Here is a 20,550-nt window from a genome sequence, read left to right as displayed (position 1 = left end):
GGTCTGGTTCATGTCCTAGGTTATTTATGAATTTATTTATTTATTCTTTCATCAATAGCATAGCAACCTAATGAATACAGCTGTCTTGGAGTTATGCATGAAGGAATACTTCACTGGTCCTTGAAGACTTGTGCCAGAATCTCAACCCAGTCACGAGAATGCACAAGGACACCCTATAGCTGGTCCAGCTGGGCTGGTCAGCCTGTGTCTCCTTACTTCCTAGCCCAGTAGTTTCAAAGACTTATCTGCTTCCTTAGGCAAAAAGTCTTATTAACTCCTGAACAAAGTCCCTCTACTTTCTATACTTACTCTCTCTTTATAATAAAGCTCCTTGTTGAATTTACTCTCCATTACTTGTGAAATTCCCTTGGTGTTTGCAACACCAGGAACCTGGAATACCACTGATTTTGTAGAGGTTTTAGTGACTGTGCCCCTGGCCACTGAATTAAGCCCACTCGAGACTAGAAAGTCTCCGCCATACTGAGGGACCGCCATTTCCCCACTTCACTTGGGCGTCAGTGCTCCTGGTCCTTAAGCTTTGGACTCAGACTGGGATTTACAATATCAAACCCACATTTCCTTAACTTTCGTTGTTAGGATGGGACTGTATTACACAGCACCAGTTTGGAAAGAACAGATTGTGGGACTTCTGTGTCCCCATCATCTTGTGTGTCAGTTTCCCACAGTAAATCTTTCCTTCTGTGTCTAGGCGCCATATTGGTTCTATTTACTTGGAGACTCTTAGCTAATACAGGACTTGTAGAAGGCAGTTTGTGCAACATTGTGACCGATCTGGTGGGAATGACAAAGTGAGGGCTAAAACTGTAACAGAATGGACAGAGAAAGCAGAATGGACTTGACAGGTATTTAGGGCCTCGAACTGGCTATACCTAATGACAATGAGGTTAAATATGAGAATCATGAAGATAATTATCAACAGAAAAATCCTTAGATATTTGGATGGAGTCTTTGTGTGAACATGAAGGACCAGATCTGGTGGGTGGCAAGGATGAGGGGACAGGATAAGTGTCAGTGTGGGTACATTTGCCTTGAAAGTAGATAGGCAACTACTATAGGATGTGAGCATAATATCTCGAAAAGATTTCAAAGCTAGAGTTACTGAAATAGGAAATGTTCGCAGAGAGGTAGGTGTGGCTAAAGCCCGACACCTGAGAACTCTCCCAAAGGAATGTGAGTGAGAAGATGGGAGGGTCAAGGCCTGAGCCTTTGTGAGAGTGATTGGAGAGCCAGATACCTGAGGAGTAGCAGTGACACTGTGATGCGGACTGGGAGACTCTTGGTGCCCTTCCTCCAAACTCCATTACTTTGCATCTTCTAAGCCCTAATCCAGTGAAAATTGTCTAGCCCAGATTCAGACTGCCCCACACAGACAGCCAGGAGCTCACACTGCACTTGTGTTTAGAGGCTGTGCAGATGCAGGAAATGAAAGAGAAGTCAAGACTAACACAGAACTGTAAATGGATTTACTGAGTTGACACGGTGATAATGTTGACTCTAAAAGTGACTTTGGGAGATCATATTTGTGAATGAAAATGATGACTTTTAGGTTCCTGGATGATCCATGAGTATCTATGCAACTGCAGTTGGGGATGTGAGCCTGCAGTCTGAGTGGGAGACTGGGAATTGTCATGTAGACCTGGCATCTGCTTCAAGCTGATTGTTGGAGCAATGGGGCTCTAATTTGCCAGACAGTTCTATCACCCACCCTGAATAATCCATTTTGGTCTAAACTGTGTTTCCTGTCTCTGTCTCCTGAGCACTGGGATGACAGTATGTACTACTGTGCCCAGTTCATACAGTGCTGGGGATTGAACCCAGGACCTTGTGCACGGTGAGCAAACGGTCCACCAACAGAGCTCTATCCATAGCCACAAAAGGTGGCTATTTACCAATGTGTACTTCTCTTTGGTGGCAGGCTCCTCGGTGATGGTGAATGATTCACATTTGGGAATTCCAGGTCGCTAAGGCAGTAGTGCCCTACTGCCTTGGACTGGGGCCCTACATCACCATTACCTACAAATATGCCTGGGATCTCATAATGTGATAGCTTATGGCCTGGAGCCCAGGGCCAGGTTGTTATATTCTCAGGGACAATGGAGTTAGCGTCACTTCCCAGATTCATCTCACACAAAGGAGTCTGGACTAGAAATGAGAAGGTTTCCAAAGAGAGCTTCCTGAATTTCACATTTCTCCAGAATCCTCTGTGAGATGATGTCCTCATCACTTCTTGCTGATGTCACATTTTCCTCATATTCTCCCAAGTTCGTGCTGGGGAGAGGCTCACTGGCCCCACCATTCTCCACAGATACTTGTTCCTCAGTCAAGTTCCTTTCATCCTCAGAATCCTCAGAACTCAGGGTAAACAAAGAGCCCTCATCAGAATCGGACTGGTAATTGGTCACCAAGTCATAATGAGAGTCAAAAGGAGCACCTCTTAGCACAAGTTTCTCAGAGTCAGGAGTGACATGGGAATCGCTGTCCCATCTTGGCGTAAGGGAGGGTCGGTCTACATCTCCTGAGTCATTGTATGAGACCTCATCATAGATACCTGAAACTTCTTCCTCATCATCGGCTGCCTGGAAGCATGGCTGCTGTGTGGCCAGCCCTTGAATGGAATTGCTCACCAGGGAAGATTCCATTGGTGAGTCCACAGCTTCCAAAGGTTCAGGGCACCCTTTTTCCTTACTCTCCCCAGACCTTTGTGTGTTTGCATGTACTAGAGCTTGGGAGATGGGAGCTACAACATCTCTTGACTGTGACAGGTACAATTCATCCCATCCACCATCGATGGAGCTGGGGATAGTTCCCAGAGGGCCAGCAATGGAAGATCCATCTGTCACACCCTCGTAGAGAGGATATTCCCAGCCTACCGTGTCATAATGTAATTCTTCTGGACCATCGCAGTGATCCTGCCCTGTTGAAACAGGCTCTTGAGTATCAGCATGTGGGAGTCCAGGGAGAGCAGAATGGGTCACATGGGCATACAGAAGTGCCTTGCAGTCTCCACTTCTCACCCCGATGCTGTCCTCGAGTTGCACTGGGTTCTGTGGGTCATTGAGCTCCATCCTGCCACTCTCCAATGCCCTATCTGACATGACAGCATCATATGGGATTGGCTCTGTCACCCAGGAAGGGTTCTGTCTCTCATAAAGGTTGAGGTGGTGGGGAGCTTGGTGCAGCTCTGTCCCTTGGCACTGTGCACGTTGGGAAGCTTCAACTTCATCATAGAAGCCCTCATTTGCATAGGCATTTTCAGAGCCAGCCCTTTTGTTCAGGCAGCTTTTTTGCCATAGCCTGTCAATATAAGGCCTTGCGAAAGCGCCCAGGCAGAAGGCCACCACAAATGTGATGAACACGGACAGGCAGATGGCCAGGACGAGATCTGGGGAATCATCTCCCTTTTTGACAGTGTCATGTCCGTCCTGGGAGTCTCTGTGTTCTGTGGAGGGCCATGGCTGTATCTCCTCCAGGTCATCATAGCCCACCTGTGCCTGCTTCTCCAGAGTGGAAAGGGGAATGTCCCCTCCTCCCTGGGACCTCTCTGCCTTGCTCTGAATGACGCTTTTCTCCTCAGGTGGAGTAGGAGGAAGGTGTGCTTCCCTGGAAATTCTGATCTGGGGAGCCTCCAAATATGGCTTCTCATTCCCTGCAAGAGGGAGATGGGAAAACACACAGACAAGATGTTGGAACAGACACCAGGCTTTCAGAGCTTCTGTGACACCCCCCCCCCCATCTTTAACTAGCTATATTTTCAAGCATGTATCAGGAAACAGGTGACTTTATTCATGCATGTGTTCATTCCTGTTCATTGCCCACAGTACGCACAAGGCTCTGTATACATTCCCACAAGACCGTGAGATAGACATGCTTCTCACAGGCTCAACAGGTTGTGCTTCTGAGGCCCCCTGCCCTACTGCTGCCCACAGGAGGAAGCCACCAGATGGGAGGACGGACACATGACTTCTCCTTCCTTTATACCCCTCAACTACTTTGAATTTGCTAGAATGCTCTATTAACCCCGCTTCTGCTCTACTTCTTGTAGGTTGGGATATTAGCTCCTCTTTATTCCCCAGTTCTGGTGAACAGTAAACACCCACTTTTTGCTGCTGCCCCACACACTCAGAATGCCAGTCCCAGCTGATGACACCCCCCCCCCTGCTCCGCATGGATGTCTTCTAAACTCAGGAGTCATGGCAATGACGCTGCTTTAATGGCAAACCCATAGCGGTCAGATTGCAGGTCTTTTGTCCTGAATCTTGTTCTTAGGAGAGTGAATATAGAAGGGGATAAAACCTTCCCAGATTGTCCTGCCTCAGTGGTATAATCATCCTTGTTTTTTGAGAGACTGTCACTACTTTTAAGGAGACCAACTTCTTATATGCACTTTCCATCCAGATGAAACTATTCCAGAGAAAAGAATAAAGATGCCACTCACTCACCCACAGACATGTTGCAGATTGCATCCCACTTCTCCCTCCAGGATGCAGAGGTGGCATTTTGGAAGTTGACATTGCTCTTGCTACACTGCCACTGGTTATCAGCCAAGTCAAGTTCCAGGTGGGGTAATTGTAGAGCAATGGTCACAATGGGTGCAAGGGTGGTCAGTGCATTGCTCCTGAGGTCTACCACCTGCTCAAAAAGAAGCGAATATAGGTCAGCATACACAAACACTGAGGTAAAACACTATAAGGACTTACACACAGGTATTTCTAGCTCTACAAAAACAATACACATTCAGGCCTGGCATAAAAGCCAGTGACTACTCGGTTTAAATTCCTGCCCTGCCCGCAATGTCTCTGTGTCTTCACAATTGTTTGCTTTCTGTGAGCCCACCTCCCAGCATTGTTCATGGGTTAGATGCTTGCGAAAGCTTTTCAGACATCTTTATTTACCATATAACCTATGGCAAACACCAGACTCACAAGCTATTATCATTCAGAATTGGATCCAGGCCAAGAATTTCACAAACTGTTACCATCTTGGTAATAGCAAAGTATGTGAATGACAAGTCCACAAAACAGGAAAATTGTGGTCGATTAACTGTCTCAGATAGTAGTACTCAGTTCTTTGTGAACTTACGGCCATTCAGTACCTGCAAGATGACTCATTTCCCCTCCACAATTAGAAATGCATGAAGAACCAAGGCGCAGAAATGATTCAGTGGCTCAAGTGACAGGCCAGGGTGTGCTAAAGCTGGGCACAGCAGTGCATGGCACTGCAGGGGAAGTTGCGTTAACTATGGTGGGGGCTACCGCTGGCAGAGCAGTGCTGTATGTAAACCAGTCATTCTGCTGAGTGCTTTGTATATTTTCTCAGATTCTGCCAACAACTTCTACAGTTCCCCTTCCACACAGGGCATCCCACACAGAATGTACTTGGTACAGGGGTCTGAATCAGAACAGGCGCTCAGTAAATATTGGAAACTATAATCGGGTGTGGTGGTGTATTGCAATGCCGGTGCTTAGGAGGAAGAGACTGGAGGATATAAGAGAAAGGTCAGACAAAATACCAAGTTTGAGACCATCCTGAGCTACTCAACACTCTGTCCCAAACAACAGTAACAACAATGAATGGAAATGCTGAAGAATTAAATGAGAGTTGTGATGTTTTCTGGCCTCCTAGCTGTGTGTCTTCACTTCAAGCCATACCCTTTCTGAGCTACCACATTAGTGTGAAGAAGACATTTGGAGACTATCAGTGGTGTCAATGGAAGTAAAAATCAGAAAACAGAAAATGCCAGCCTTGCTTTAACAAAAGAGGACATGGTGAAAACTAGAAAGGTCACTTATTACCCAGGACAACATTTTCTCTCCCATCCCCCAAGAATGGTCAAAGTTTCATTATGTAATCTAGGCTGGCCTTGAACTCATGGCAATCCTCATTGTTTAGCCCCTTGATCAATGCCAATTTCTAAAAACAATACTTTTAGATTATACAAATTCCTTTTTTTTAAATTTTTTTTTAAAATTTTTTCTTTTCGTTTTTTTGAGACAGGGTTTCTCTGTGGCTTTGGAACCTGTCCTGGAAAACCAGCACTGTAGATCAGGCTGGTCTTGACCTCACAAAGATCCGTCGGCCTCTGCCTCCCAAGTGCTGGGATTAAAGGCATGAGTCACCAATGCCCGGCAGATTATACAAATTCCTAAAATAAGGTAAGTCTAACAACCAAAACACTTCACCATAAACAAAATTGCTAAAGATAGAATTGAGTTTTTTTTTTGTTTTTTTTTTTTTTTTTTTTTATCCAGAACTTATCCAGGGTGGCTGTCCTGTGCTAAGCAGCTATGCAGTCTTGACTCTCAGAAAGCAGGAGGCCAGGACAAGGAGGAAAGAAAGTACTTTCTATGGGCCTGGTGTTGCCCAGGGACAGACCTTTCCCCCATTGGTGTCTTGTCTGGGCATCACACTGAATTATTCTCATGTTTTCTAGGTAGATATTTCCCTTTTTGGTGTATTTTTACACCCTATTTAAAAAAAAAAAAAAAAGTAAATCATGGAACTGAAAGCCAGTCTGGAGCAAAGAAAATGAATGAAATAATGCAGAAAGAATAATTTCTGAGAAAAGATGAAAACAGAATTGTGACTTAGCAAAAGAAATCCCCATACTGCAGCATTTAAGAGATACATATATTCCGGGAAGGCTGGGAGACAGGCAGCATATTGCTACACAAATCACTGTATCTAAGAAGAACGAGATAAGATTAGGAAAAGAAAGGCTAATTTGAAATGTCAGTGAAACTCACTTCATCCATTTAAGTATGCTGATGGATTTATGTTTTAAAAATCTATTTGGCTTCAGGAAAGGAGCCCTCATGGGAAGACAAACACAACAGTGCAAATGTGAAATTTATCTTCCAGAGGGAAAAAGCCAACCGCTGTGATATTCAGCTTCCTTGTGCCAAACATCTTCATCATGGGCCATAGCCAGTGTTTGGAGTTATTGCCAACCACACAGAAGGGAATGCCGAGCAGGTAACTATGAATATTCCCAGCTCTGGTGAGTTGAGCATTAAGGCTATATTCCAACCATGCTCAGAGCTGACTTACAGCTTGCCTATGCTATTATTATTATTATTATACCCTTGAGCTTTGAAGACTCTAAAGTGCAATAAAATGCACAGGAGAGGAACACACAGGACAAATTCCACATGCATATGTCCCCGTAAGCAGTACAACTAGTTAAGGCTCTTCACAGCCTTCCAATCTCTTGCCGAGAAATGGAAAGTGTGGCCAAGAGAAGTGGGCTCTTGTGCTATAATAACTGCCGTGGCAGACAGACTCCAGAGTTGTCCCTCATGATCCTACCTTCTGGTAATCAGACCCTTAAACAATTTCTTTCCCAGGTGGTGATGGCACACGCCTTTAATCCCAGCACTCGGGAGGCAGAAGCAGGCGGATCTCTGTGCCTTCGAGACCAGCCTAGTCTGCAAGAGCTAGTTCCAGGACAGCCTCCAAAGCCACAGAGAAACCCTGTCTTGAAAAACCAAACCAAACCAAACCAAACCAAATCAAATCAAAACAAAACAAAACAAAACAAAAACAAAACAAAACAATCTCTTCCCTCCAGCCCAGCCAGGGCAATCTAGCCAATTGACTGCCAATGGCAGCAATGGAATGTCATTCCATAAAATAGAGATGCTTTTCTTACATAGAGCAGAGAATGCCAGGGAGAGTCTTACTACAGGAGCCATCCTACTGTCCTCACTGAAGGGAAGGACAGGGAGAAAAGTGTTTGCAAGAACAGGACTCTGGGGTTCCTCAGTCTGCTATGAGGGAAACAATTTGCAAGGCTCACAGCTCTGAAGTGTGACATAGATGGCCCACTAAGAATGTCAGCGGTGTTTAGAATAAGCATGGCATGTGGTAAGCGATGCACATGTGTGAACTATTATCATTGTCATTTTTATGCTCTGGACATGAAAAATACAGGGCCGTTGGCCAGCAGCAATCCATATGGCCCTGAGCTTCTGATGTCTCAGCATTGGCCACACTGGCTCAGAAGTTCCTCCCGAAGGCTCCAGTTTGTACTAGTACCTCTGACTGGACTTGCAGCTGATGTAGGTGGCATTGTTTGTTTAAGACAGTGTTTCATCCTGTAACCCTGGCTGAGCTGGAATTCCCTATGTAGATCAGGCTGGTTTCAGACTTTAAAATAACACATTCAATTTCTTGTCAACCAGTGAATGGAATCTTGGAGTTGAATTTAATTTGATTTAGATAAATAACATGCCAATTTCTTTCTTTCATTTTTGGACAGTGTCTCCTGTAAGCCAGCTGATCTTGAGCTTGATATGCATGTAGCTATGACCTTGAACTTAATGATTCTGCAGCTTCTATCCCCAACCCCAGAATACATGTGTATGCTGGGGATTGTACGTAGGGCTGGTGGCATTCTAGGCAGGCCCCTTTTCCACCCAGCCACATCTACAGCCCAATAATGTGAATTCTTCCTAAGTGTGTGTCCATGGTTGTGGTAGTTGCTCTCTGAGCAATAGATATTGGTTGTTTTAGGAGTCTTAAAGAGACTCACATACTTTGAATAACAGCCAGTAGCCCTGCACATGGAGACATCCTTAAAAGGAAACAGTCCCCTATTTTAATTGGTCACAAGTCTGTGTAGTTAAGTCAGTGATAAAAAAGATTTTAGAACCTGTAATTTGTTGAGGCCCTTAAAGGCTTCAGGGTGAATCGTGCATATCTTGTTGCTCTTTAAATAGATGCTCTCCAGCTGCAGGCAGCTATGAAAATCAGGCAGCCCAATGTGAACTATCCTGTTGAATGACAGATCCAGACTCTGCAGCGACTCCAGCTTCCACAGTCCTGAGAAAAGGAAAAGCAAATTAAAACCTAAACCGGTGCTATTTGCTGCCACATACTGTGTGGTAGAAAATCGGAGATATTAATGGCTCTCGAGTGGGAAGTTGTCAAAGGTGTATTAACACTGTGAAAAAATAAGTAATCTTAAGAGAAACTAGGCCAATTAGTATGTGACCTTAGTGAGCAGGAAGGAAAAAGTTAAGTCGATATAGTATGGAATATAATGACAATGTTCTTTAGGGGAGTATGCACATACAAACATATGTAGGTATGTATTTTGTGTGGGCAGCAATAAGGAGGTGAATGAACTTATCAATAGTCATTCCAGTTTGGTGTAGGATGGTTGAGGAAGGGGTAAAGGGATATGGAGAAAGCTTTCTTTAACTTTATAGACACTGGTTGGTTCTCTCAAATGAGCACGTGCTATTTCCATCACACATTCATTTATTATCTTCTGTGTGTTTGTATGTGGATGGCACAGGGCATGTATGGAGGAGAGGGGGATAACTGTCAGGAGTCATTCTCTCCTTCCACCATGGGAGGAGATGCAGGATTTGAACCCAGATCATCAGGCTTGGCTGCAAGCAACCTTTCTTTCCCAGGTGAGCTGTCTTTCTAGTCTAGTTTGCACTCTTTTTGAATTAAAGAATCAATTTTTTGAATTCTAACCATGATTAAGTAAGGTGATGAGCAGATGTTTGTTAATTTGATCAAGGGTGGATAAAACCAAATGATGTCTCTATGATGATAACATGGGAGAAACTTACCCTGAGGTTTATTATAACATGAATGAATTCTTCCAATTTTAAAGTGTCATATTTAAAAAGCTTCTTTTTAAAGTTCTCATTGTGTATATTCATTCTACATGGTCCTGTATTGCATATGAATATATGAATATTTTTTGTGCCAGTGTATATTGTATGCTGAGTGTATCCACCTCCCATCCCTTCCTGTTTGTCCCCCCTGTTCATTTGCAGGGTTCTAATTCTACTTCCATATCACACTTGTGCATATCTTTACTTTTAGCCATTTCCATTATCATAACCATTTACCATTGGTAGTGTAACTATTTTCTAGGTAGTTTTGGATATTTTAAAGGTAAAGAGATCACAGGTAGAATTTGCTTTCCAGCACAAGAATCAGATGGAGGTTTAGCCTTTGCCTTTGTGTTTCACTTTGTTCTGGGAAGTAAGCAAAAGATCCTGTTGGCACTGAGAAGGAAGGCTGAGAACGAGGTGCCAGTCACAGCAGATTTGCAAACTTAATTCCCAGATGGGTCTCCCGGGGAGGTGCTTGCAATCTCCCAAGTTCTTCAGCCCTGTTCTCAAATGTGGGCTGAGTCTAACTGCTGTGTGGCAGATCATTTGTTTAGTTCCAGAACAAACTTTATTTCTTGTGTATTGTTTGCAAGATATCGATGTGAAGCCTGGTTATGAAGAGGGTGGGTACCATAACTGAAATGGCTATACCACGTAGATCGTCATAGGTTCGCTCGAGTCACACAGATTAAGCAAGAGAACTTTAAAGCAATGAACCAATAATAATAATAATAATAATAATAATAATAATAATAATAATAATAATAATGATGATGTTGATGGAGGCACTTGGTACTGATGAAAAATCTTTACCCCAGAAACTTTGAGTGGTGGCATGATAAGACACGTAGGTGAGAAAAGTTACTTATTAGGCAAAGTGGTTCACCATCCACACCTTCCCAGTGTACAATGGGCTAGTTGTCTGTCCTCCCAACTATCAAATGATCAATTTTTTTTTTCTGTGCAGAATAAGGTGAAGTCCTGTAAAGCTTGGGATGCAGTGTTTGGCCTACACAGAGATCCAAAGCATTGAGCCAACATTAAGGATTCAATACAAAAGTCTGCATCTCTGGCATCTCTGGAGAGAGTCAAAGATTAAGCTGGTGTAAGACATTAGGCTGGAGCTGGATGGAGGCTGCCTACTTTAGATGGGGCATGAGCTTGTAGAAAACTATTATTTCTCTGAATACTCTGTGCATGTGAGTGTGTGTGTGAGAGAACCACATTCACACACATACATGATATAGAGATAGAGATATAGAAAAATTGGTCAAGAAAGCTCCATTTGAAAAGCCATGGAAGCCAGCCAGCACTGATGTTCAGTTAGCATACATGTGTGTGAAATACTCCCATATTGTTTTGTAAACTCCTGTGCCTTGAGTCCGTGTGTGCTGCCCCACTGTCCTGGCACTCCACTGTACGTTCTCCCGACTCTTTCCAAGTCCCCCTCAACTTTTTCTCCACTGTAGCACCAATGCCAGGAGGCGTCCAAGTGGGGTTTGGGGGTAAGGCTAATCATCAACAACCTCTAGAACTGAACGCATCCTCTAAAGAAAACACATTTCTTTGTGCAGAGAATAGTCCTGCGTGTTTAAATGTGCAAACATATGGCACGGGGAGGGGCCTGCAAGACAGCACTGGGAAAGTACTGCAGGTTCTCTGCCGTTTCCCTCATACTTGTCTGACCTATTTAGAAATGTGAATTCGTGCTTCCTAAAAATAGCTCAGTACTTAACGGAACTGGGTAAGTTTCTAGGAGCTCGGTGGAGGAAGAGCACACACTAGCTTTGAAGGACAGAGAAACAACTTGGTGAAGTTACTGTTTAATCATGCATTCTTTTTGCTCTGGGCATCTCACAAGTCTTTTATTTTTAATTTTCATAAAGTCCTGGGGCCTTTCACCATTTACAAAGAAAACACCTAGCTAAGGTGGCAGGGTAGAAGGAGCTGGATCAAAGCCCAGATCGCTTAACTGTTCATGACCCTGTAACTATGTCCCAAAACTAGACATAACAACAAGACAGACATGAGCAGATAGCAAAAGAACTTGAGTGTTGAAAGGGGACCAGAGGGCTCCATTTTTCAAGAACTCACTCAGTGTCTTAGTCACTGTTCTATTGCTGTGAAGAGACACCATGCCCAAGCAACTCTTATAAAAGAAAACATTTGTTTGGGTCTTGCTTGTAGTTTCAGAGGTTTAGTCTATTGTCTTCATGGTGGGGAGCATGGCAGCATGCACTCAGGCCTAGCACTGGAGAAGTAGTTCAGAGTTTTACATTTGGATCTGTAGGCAGAGAAAGAGAGACTGGGCCTGACATGGGCTTTTAAAACCTCAAAGCCCTCCTCCAACAAGTCTACACCTTCTACTCTTTTCAAATAGTGTCACTCTTTGGTGACCAAGCATTCAAATATATGAGCCTATGGGGGCCATTCTTATTCAAATCACCAAATTTCACTCCTTAGTCCCCATAGACTGTAGCCATATCATAATGCAAAACTGTGTTCAAACTTCAAAAGTTCCCATAGTCTATCACAGTCTCAACAATGTTTAAAAGTCTAAAGTTCAAAGTCTCTTCTGCGATCACATACTTCCAACATACATACAATGGCACAGGATACACATTCCTATTCCAAAGTGGAGGAAAGGGAGCATAGCTAGGAAATACTGGACCAAAGCAAGACAGAAAGCCATTTGGGCAAAGTCCTAACTCTGCATCTGATGTCAAAACGCTCTTCCAATGACATTAATCCAAAATGCTTCAATTTAGCCTCAGGCAGATTTTTAGGACTAGGGCAAAAAGTAGCCACATTCTTTACCAAAATATACAAGAATGGTCTCTAGGCCACTTTCTAAGGTTATTTCCCTCTGAAACTTGAGCTAGGCCTCCACAGTTCAAATTTCCCTCAGCACTGTCTTCCATGTTCCTACTAAAATTGCCTCTTAATTTAAAGCATCCAAGTGCTTTTCTAGTCCTAAATCCCAAAGTCTTCTATAATCCTCCAACAAACGACATGGGTTAGTTCCATCACAGCAATACCTTAGGCCTAGAACCAACTCATGTCTTATTTTATAATTTTATGTGTAGAAATGTTTTGCCTGCATACACACACACACACACACACACACACACATTTTTTTTTTAAGAGTCAGCTTTCTTATCATTATGTAGAACTCTTCTTTATCTTGATGATTTTCTTGTTCTGAAGTCACATCATCCTTGGGCTGGGGAATAACTTAGTGGATGATGTGCTTGCTGTGAAAGCCTAAGGACCTCAGTTCAGATCCCCAGCATTCTCATAAAAGTCAAGCATCACGGTGCATGTCTGTGGCACAGTTGCTGAGGAGGCAGAGACAAGTGAGTTTCAGCAACTTGCTGTCCAGCCTGTCTAGCCAAAGGTGAACTCTAGCTTATGATGGACTTAGACTCAGCAATGAAAAACAACAAAAATTTTAATATATACAATAACATGAGTAAACATAAAAATAATTACACTGAAATAATCCTGAAATAAAACAAAAAGTACATACAGATGCTTCCTGATGTACAAAGATCTCGCACTTTAATAAATATATCACAGGCTGAAAAATATTATGTCAAAAATGCTTTTAATGTAACTAACGTACCAGATATCCTAGCTTAATGCAGTATACAGAGTCCTTGGCTGTTTACCTTCACAGTCAAAATGATGACTGGGAGCCATGACTGCCACTGCCTGGTATCATACAGAGCACTATCCTAAGTATTAAGGAGAACAAAAACAAAATGCAAAGTACAGTTTCTACTGAATGTACATAGTTTTGTTACCCGTAAACCCAAAGAGTCATTGAGTTTGAACCATTGTAAGCCAAGGACTATCTGCATTGAATGATTGCATTCACATAAATGCCCGGGAAGCTGAAGTGAGCTTACAATGCCAGGAGAGAAACCGGTGCTTTCCTGGGCTGAAGGGATGATAAGATGAAGGGAAAGACAGATTGTACAAAGGCTGTGGAGAAACTTCCACGGTGATAGATAGGTCATACATTGATCATGGTGATGGTTGGCTTACAGGCCAGAACAGCTTAAAATCTAAGATTTCTTAGAACAAGGAAGGGTAGGGGCCTCTAACACTATAAAGAATATAGCAACAATGCAATTGACAAATATTGTGAACATTTGAAGATAATCAGAATAGCTATTTTTTTTAAGATGAGCATTTGCCTTTACAAAGCCTTAATTGTTGTCTTCTTTCCTCTGCCAAATACTTATGTACAAGATTTTTTGTTTGTTTGTTTTCAAGACAGGGTTTCTCTGTGTAGCCCTGGCTATCCTTGAACTCACTCTATAGACCAGGCTGGCTTTGAACTCACAAAGATCCACTTGCCTATGTCTCCTAAGCGCTGGGATTAAATGTGCCACCACCACCCAGGCAGATTATAGATTTTAGTATTCTATTGTATTAGTCAAAGAAGTAGCAGGGACAGAGAAGACTGGGGTGGGCCCCACACTTAGAGTTGCAGGGCAATCCCACAACACCAAAGGTGACTGAATGTGTTAAGGTTATTATAGATGACATCACTCTGAATTCCAGGTTTTACCTAGTGTCTATGTGGATACTCATTATTTGCTGATCCTGTATACTCATTATTCTTACATTAAGTGAGTTGTTGAAAGTCAATTAGTAAGTAAACAGAGTAATCTAAGATGTTTTTATTCAACTTTCCTTATAAAGTCAACCCAAGATTTCCCAAGGAGGGTACATGTCTTCTGGATATGGGACTTAGTGTCATGACTTCTTCCAATTTTAGTAAATTTTGCTTTATTAAGGTACTGGTGTGGTCCTTAAGAATGACCTTGACTATTAAAAGTCTCCCAAGATGGAGCTAGGTCATTTAAGCAACTAATTTACATTTCCAGACTGCAGTTCTAAATGGGGAGAATGTGTTTCTTATTTGAGCCACTGATGATGGGGAGTCAAGTGAGCAAAGGTGCTGGTTGCTGGGTACCACTGGGACATCCTACTCGGTTAGATTCCGAGTTTCAAGCAGAGACAATTCAGTGCTGAGAGGAAAAAAATCAAAAGTGACTCTGTGGAAACAGAATTAACTCTGGAGCTTCATTCTGATGATTACACGGGCTATGAGGGGATGGAATCTAATCACCCAGTGTTTAAGTGGCCAGAGGAAATCTTATGATTTCCCAGAAATCGTCACTAAATAAAAATGGCAGGAGAGTATGTATAGCCACCACCTTAGTAAACACTGTCTTTGAACTATGAACTTCTGCATGCCTTTCCAAGTATGATCACTAGATAACATAGCAATAATTCTGTTCTGAGTTATGGCTCCAAGTTCAGAGTAGTAAGAACTAGAATCAGGTCTAGAGTGGTCTAGGGTGAGATATTTTATTCATATATCACCCCCTTATTGTGACCAAGGTGTATTTAAGTGGCTTAGTCTTGTTTCTTAGCTTAATATCATCCGTATATTTTGTTTCTTCAGAAATTGAATTGATTTTGAGGACAATGTTTATTTGTGTTTCTATAATCCAATAGCAGTCCCTGTGGGTAAAAGAATAAAAAACACTTGTGTTTTATAAGACACAGGATTTTCTCTCTTTCTTAATTCTTCTCATTTCAAATGTCAGCTATTATTTACTTCATCTCTAATGCAGCTTTCTGGGCTCTGCAACCTGGGGGGTTAGCATGGGCATGCCAGTCTGACCTGTCAATCTCCCTGGGACCACCGCAAGGTGTTTGCCCCAGTTCATTCCCAGGGACTCTGAAAATGCTCCTTGATGAAGGACTTGGAGGCCGAGCCCATTGCTTTAAAGTTCTAAAATACTGATTGCTATGGACTGGGCACGTGTGCCCAAGATGACATGCGTCAGGTTTAGTCCTCAGCTTGGGGCTACAGAAAGGAAGTGGACCCTTTAAGAGGTGATGTCTACCAGGAGGTCTGAGGCCACTGGGGACATGCCCCCTGGTGGGGACTATTGGACTTGGGGCTTCTTGCTCTCTCTCTCACTGCCTGAAACTATGAAGTCAGATACTTCTTCTACCATGTGTTCCTGTCATGATGCAGAGTTCAAAGGAGACTAAAGCAACAGAACCAACTGACATGGACTGGAACCTTCAGAATGATGAATTAAAACAAAAGTTTCCTTTCAAGTTGTTTATCTCAGGTGTTATGTTATGATATGTAGTTAAAAAAAAAACTAACATACTGACCTTAAGTTATTACTATTCCAAAGTTATGGAGGAGGTGGAACAATCATTAAGGTTCCATTCATTCATGGTTTCTCTTTTGCATTGCCCGACACCTGACCAGGGTGTTTCTTCCACACAGGGCCTGTTGGTGACACTGTCACAGCTGACTCAACACTGGAGCATGCCTGACAATGGATTAGTCAACAGGATGTACCAGCATTATAAAAATGGGCTTTTCTGAGTATCCTATAAACAGCCACTGTTTAAAGACACAGTCATGGGTTATGAAGCTGGGTGTCCTACATGGTTAGTTGCTTGAGAGCTGCCCTCTAATTTATTCTTGTTCTGGATGAGTGAAGCACAAAGCATTTCTAAACAGACATGCACAGCTCCCTGTCCATGAATTATAGTGGGTTGTGGATCCTATCCACGGCAATAAACTATTTAACATGCTAAAAGACAACTTGAGATTTACAGAGAAGCAAATTAATTATTTGTTTCTAAGTATGCTGTTGTTCTCAATTTGTGCCAAGAGAGCAATAAAAACTAATATTTGCAAATTACTTTCAGGTTTCCAAACTACCTTTTATGTCTTTTAATTGCTACCATGTACTATGCATGGCTTATTGCGTTATAGTGACATGAGGGATCTTTTTCATTGAATCTTTACAATTCAGTGGAGCCTTTGATTTATGATGGGTTGAGTTATGATTTTTTTTTTGCTTCAAGCTTGCATGAAATTGTGCTCACAAACTGGCACTTCACACCTTCAGTACTGTGTTTTATGTTACATGAGATAACCGACATTTTATCAGAGAACAGACTTTGTGTTGCATGGCTTTCTTCTAGCTTCCAGCTAATGTAGGTGTTCTGAGAATGTCTAAGGGAGGGCACACTGAGCCTGTAGGTTAGGTGCTGGATTTATTTCTTTTCTGTTGCTGTGATAAGATGTCACGGTAAAGCCAACTTAAGGTTAAAAAGGGTTTTGGCTCATGGTTCCAGAGGCTAGAGTGTATTGTGGCTGAGAAGGCATGGCCCCAGGTAGGGAAGGCACAGTGCAGGAGTAGGCAGAGGGCTGGTTATAATGCATCCAAACTTAGAAACACATGGAGAACAGCAAGGGGTCCAAAGCCTCCCTGCGCCTCCCACCCCCAGGGATGTATTTTCTCCAGCAAGATTTTTTTCCTACTAAAGGCTTTGCAACTTTTCCAAGGAATGACATCAACTAAAGACCAAGTGTTCATACACGAGCCTTTGGGGGGATTAATATTCACGCTCCAACAGGTATATTTAAATGAGTTTCTGATTTGTGGCCCTTAAGACCTGTGATGGCTTTATGGTGGCTATAGGGCAGACAGCACCTGCTTTATCTAGATGTTATCATTACACCGACTGAGCAGAGTGCATGGGGGAAGGACAAGCCAGAAGTGGGGTGATGCCCCAAGCATCACCCCTCACCAACTCTCTCCTCTGAGATGGGATTCAATGTTGTGTACCCAGCCACGGTCAGCCTCACAGAATGGCAAAGGGTGTTGGAGGGGATCCAACCTGGGCAAACTTCAAGTGTATGTTGACTACAGATAGTGAGTTCAAATCACAAAAGGACTGGATAAAATGTGTTATCTAATCAGACTCACACACTACGTGGGTTTTCTCTGTTTGTGTCCTTCCACTCTTGTCAGCACCATTTGCTAGAGTTCTAACACAATTCCAGATGCCAGAGTGGCTCTCTATATGTTTACCATTCCCCCTTACATTCTGGAAGTCAGAAGTTTAACCTCAGAGAGGAACAATCTCATATCTACACTGGGCTTTTGGCCCTAAAGTGAAGTTACATTGGTGACAGCCATAACTGCAAAGCCCCCTGGAGAAAACATCTGTCCTTGGGAGGAAGGGTCAGATCTCTCTTCACTCTGGGATAGTACTCTCACTTGCTAATCTGCAGGCCCTGTGCTACTGTCCGCAGCAAAGCTGAGGCAGAGGGGTTTGGGAGTTCTGAACTTCAGAGGAAGGAATACCTAGGGCTTTTCTTAAAGAGTTTTGAAGAAGCACAAAGGGGAAGGGATTTCCACCAACTTGAAAGGTTAAGAAGCTACAGTACCAAGGGTTACACACACACACACACACACACACAGAGTCACACACGTTGATGCCCTGACGGAACCTAAAATCCTTCTATACCTGTGGAACAAGACTTAGAAAGGGCAGAGGAGAGCCAGCCTAAAGCTTTGTATGCATTCCTGCAAACACCCGCCTTGGTGCTCAGATTCAGAAATTCCCCTGTTCCAAGAAAACTAAATACAGCTTCTCCAGGGCCCAGCTAAAGCTGCAGCAAGGAATTCTGATTTTGGTTTTATAGTAGCAAGTTTTACATACAAATATAGCATATTGTGATATTCCTGATCTACATTTGGAGGACAATTAAAAAGGCAAAATGTATTCCAAAAAGAAAAATTATAAATGTGGTATGTTTAATTTGAATAATATATATATATATATACACACATATATATATATATATATGCTTTCATGTATTAGTAAATATGTATATCAAACAAAATAGATAGCTTAGCCAGGCATGGTGGTACTAATGTTTAATCCCAGCACTTGGAAGGCAGAGGCAGGCTGATCTCTGTTTGAGACCAGCCTGGTCTACATAGGGAGTTCCAGGACAGCCTGGGCTACAATAGTGAGACCCTGTCACAAAACTAAACACACCAGAAATTATTATCTAACGCTTAGATAAGTTCTAGGGTTTCTTCTCAAACTCATTCAACATTAATGCGACTGATACAAGTGGGAGATTATGCTGCACTAATTGTGAATTCCACCCTGGCCCGCAGTGCCACTAGGAAATGTCCTTATTGTATTTGCTCGGTCAAACTGCTTTGCCTTTTCAGCTACTCCCTTGTAACTGAACAAAATAGAGAATTCTTGTGGACCTAAAACACCAGCTCCCCACATACTGTTTCTCTGTCTCATCATCGTCGAACAGTGCTCACCTTTAGGAGTGCCACTGAGTTCATTTCTCTGAAGTATCAGCACCTGTAGACGGGGCAGTTGGCTATGGCAGCTGTGTCTGTGAGACTCTTGCTGAGCCAGTCGAGCAGGAGGCAGATCCAGTGAGAGGGAGTGCAGGGCATTGTTGCTGAGGTTTAGTACTTCCAGAGCATATAAAGTAGCCAGCGGGCTGAGGGTCATTGTCGATATGCTACGGTTACTGAGGTCCAGATGTTTTATTTGCCATTTTTTCCTCGTGTGGGACTGGAAAAGGACTTGAAAGGAAAGGGAGCTCACATCCATGGTGTCTGCTATCTGTGACTTGTGTCTTGTAGAAGACCAGTTTGCCAGAAGATGTGTGTTCCATTGGTATTCAGGGTTGTGGAAAACACCAATTTTTCTTGGTGGGTTTGTTGCTGTTCTCGGAAAGCAAAGACCTATAACTGTGATAGTAATTCTGATGTAGAAGTCTTGCATAATGCCTGGAAAAGGTTAAGTAAAATGATTAATTCAACTAATTAATAAAAGCAGCAAATAAAAAGCAGTTAACTTCATTTCCAACTTAAGATTTAGGAAACATTCTTAATAATCAACTGAAGTGAACATTTGATTTCTTAGAAATTGGCCTCTACAAGGGAGCTCCTCAAAAGCTTTAACTGTAGAATAAAAGGGGAAAGCCCTCCCCTCGGTTTTCATAAAACACACATTTGCCAAAGCCTCACCTCTACGCCGCCGTCCCAGGATCCTCCAGCCTGTAGTTTTCTTCCTAGTGAGTCCCTTTTCTCTGCTCTGTGGCTTGTCACCAGCATGGGGCAAAGTCTATTACACTTATCTACAACACCGTCATGTGGTTTATGACATGAATGACACACAGTTACACTACAGAGTGAACCTCTCATATGAATAGAAAGTTCAACTCACAGAACAGGCACTCCAGTCTTTTCCTGACAAGAACAATAATATGCTTTATCTTTATGGCTTTTGCTATTTTTTCACACAATTTTGAAAAATTCTTTTAAATGTACACAAAATAAATAAAAGGGTGTGCTGTCCTTGAGCCATGAAGATGTCATAAAATACAGAAATGTCTTGCATATTCAAGTCTCATGGTCCAAACCCTTCTTTCCTGAGTTAGCCAATGTTCTGTCTTTGCTTTTACAATACTTTCAGTAAATATTGAATGAGCACACTGGTACCATTCAGTTTGATAGTGTCTATGACATCACATGTTGTTAGCGCTCCGTTTTGTGTGTTTCAGACAAAAACAAAAAGAGGGCAAGTATCTCCCCCACCCATGTGTCATGGTGGGGTTTTAATATTCTGGAGTCTGCCAATGGGTCGTGCCCTTTGCATGAATGAATGCACAGAATGAAGGGCATTCTCACTAGCTTTTGTTTCATACAAGGTCAATTCTCCCATATCTCAGAGGGTATCTAAATTTAGGTACATAAACTGCAAAGGTGCCCTAACTACAGCAAAGAGTAATTTATAATACACCTGTATTATACAGTACCAGAAACTGAATTCATTTTCCTAGTCAGAGAGATATTGTTTCAATACCAAAGCTGCAATCATTATGCATACAATTGGATGCCAAGCTAATGTAATACTATCAAAAAATTACATCAATCATAAATATGCACATTCCTTTGTAACAATGAAAAAAAATGATGGGGTTGAAAAACACACCTGTTTTAGAGGGGAT

At 42.6% G+C, this 20,550-nt stretch overlaps 2 protein-coding genes across 2 annotated transcripts in view; both read right to left on the bottom strand.

Moving 5' to 3' along the window:
• Positions 1-20,550, bottom strand: part of Ociad2 (OCIA domain containing 2) — an 844,164-nt gene that overhangs the window by 282,514 nt on the left and 541,100 nt on the right. The window lies entirely within an intron of this gene.
• Lrrc66 (leucine rich repeat containing 66) lies at positions 1,907-19,460 on the bottom strand. The gene is given in 5 exon segments (XM_051198103.1): positions 1,907-2,147; positions 2,149-3,667; positions 4,461-4,650; positions 8,672-8,841; positions 18,848-19,460. Coding segments are annotated over 5 exon segments (2,595 nt in total). The 5' UTR covers positions 19,323-19,460.

This window comes from Phodopus roborovskii, unplaced genomic scaffold (genome assembly GCF_943737965.1).
Source record: "Phodopus roborovskii unplaced genomic scaffold, PHOROB, whole genome shotgun sequence".
NCBI lineage: Eukaryota > Metazoa > Chordata > Mammalia > Rodentia > Cricetidae > Phodopus > Phodopus roborovskii.
This window is presented reverse-complemented; position numbering and strand designations above follow the sequence as displayed.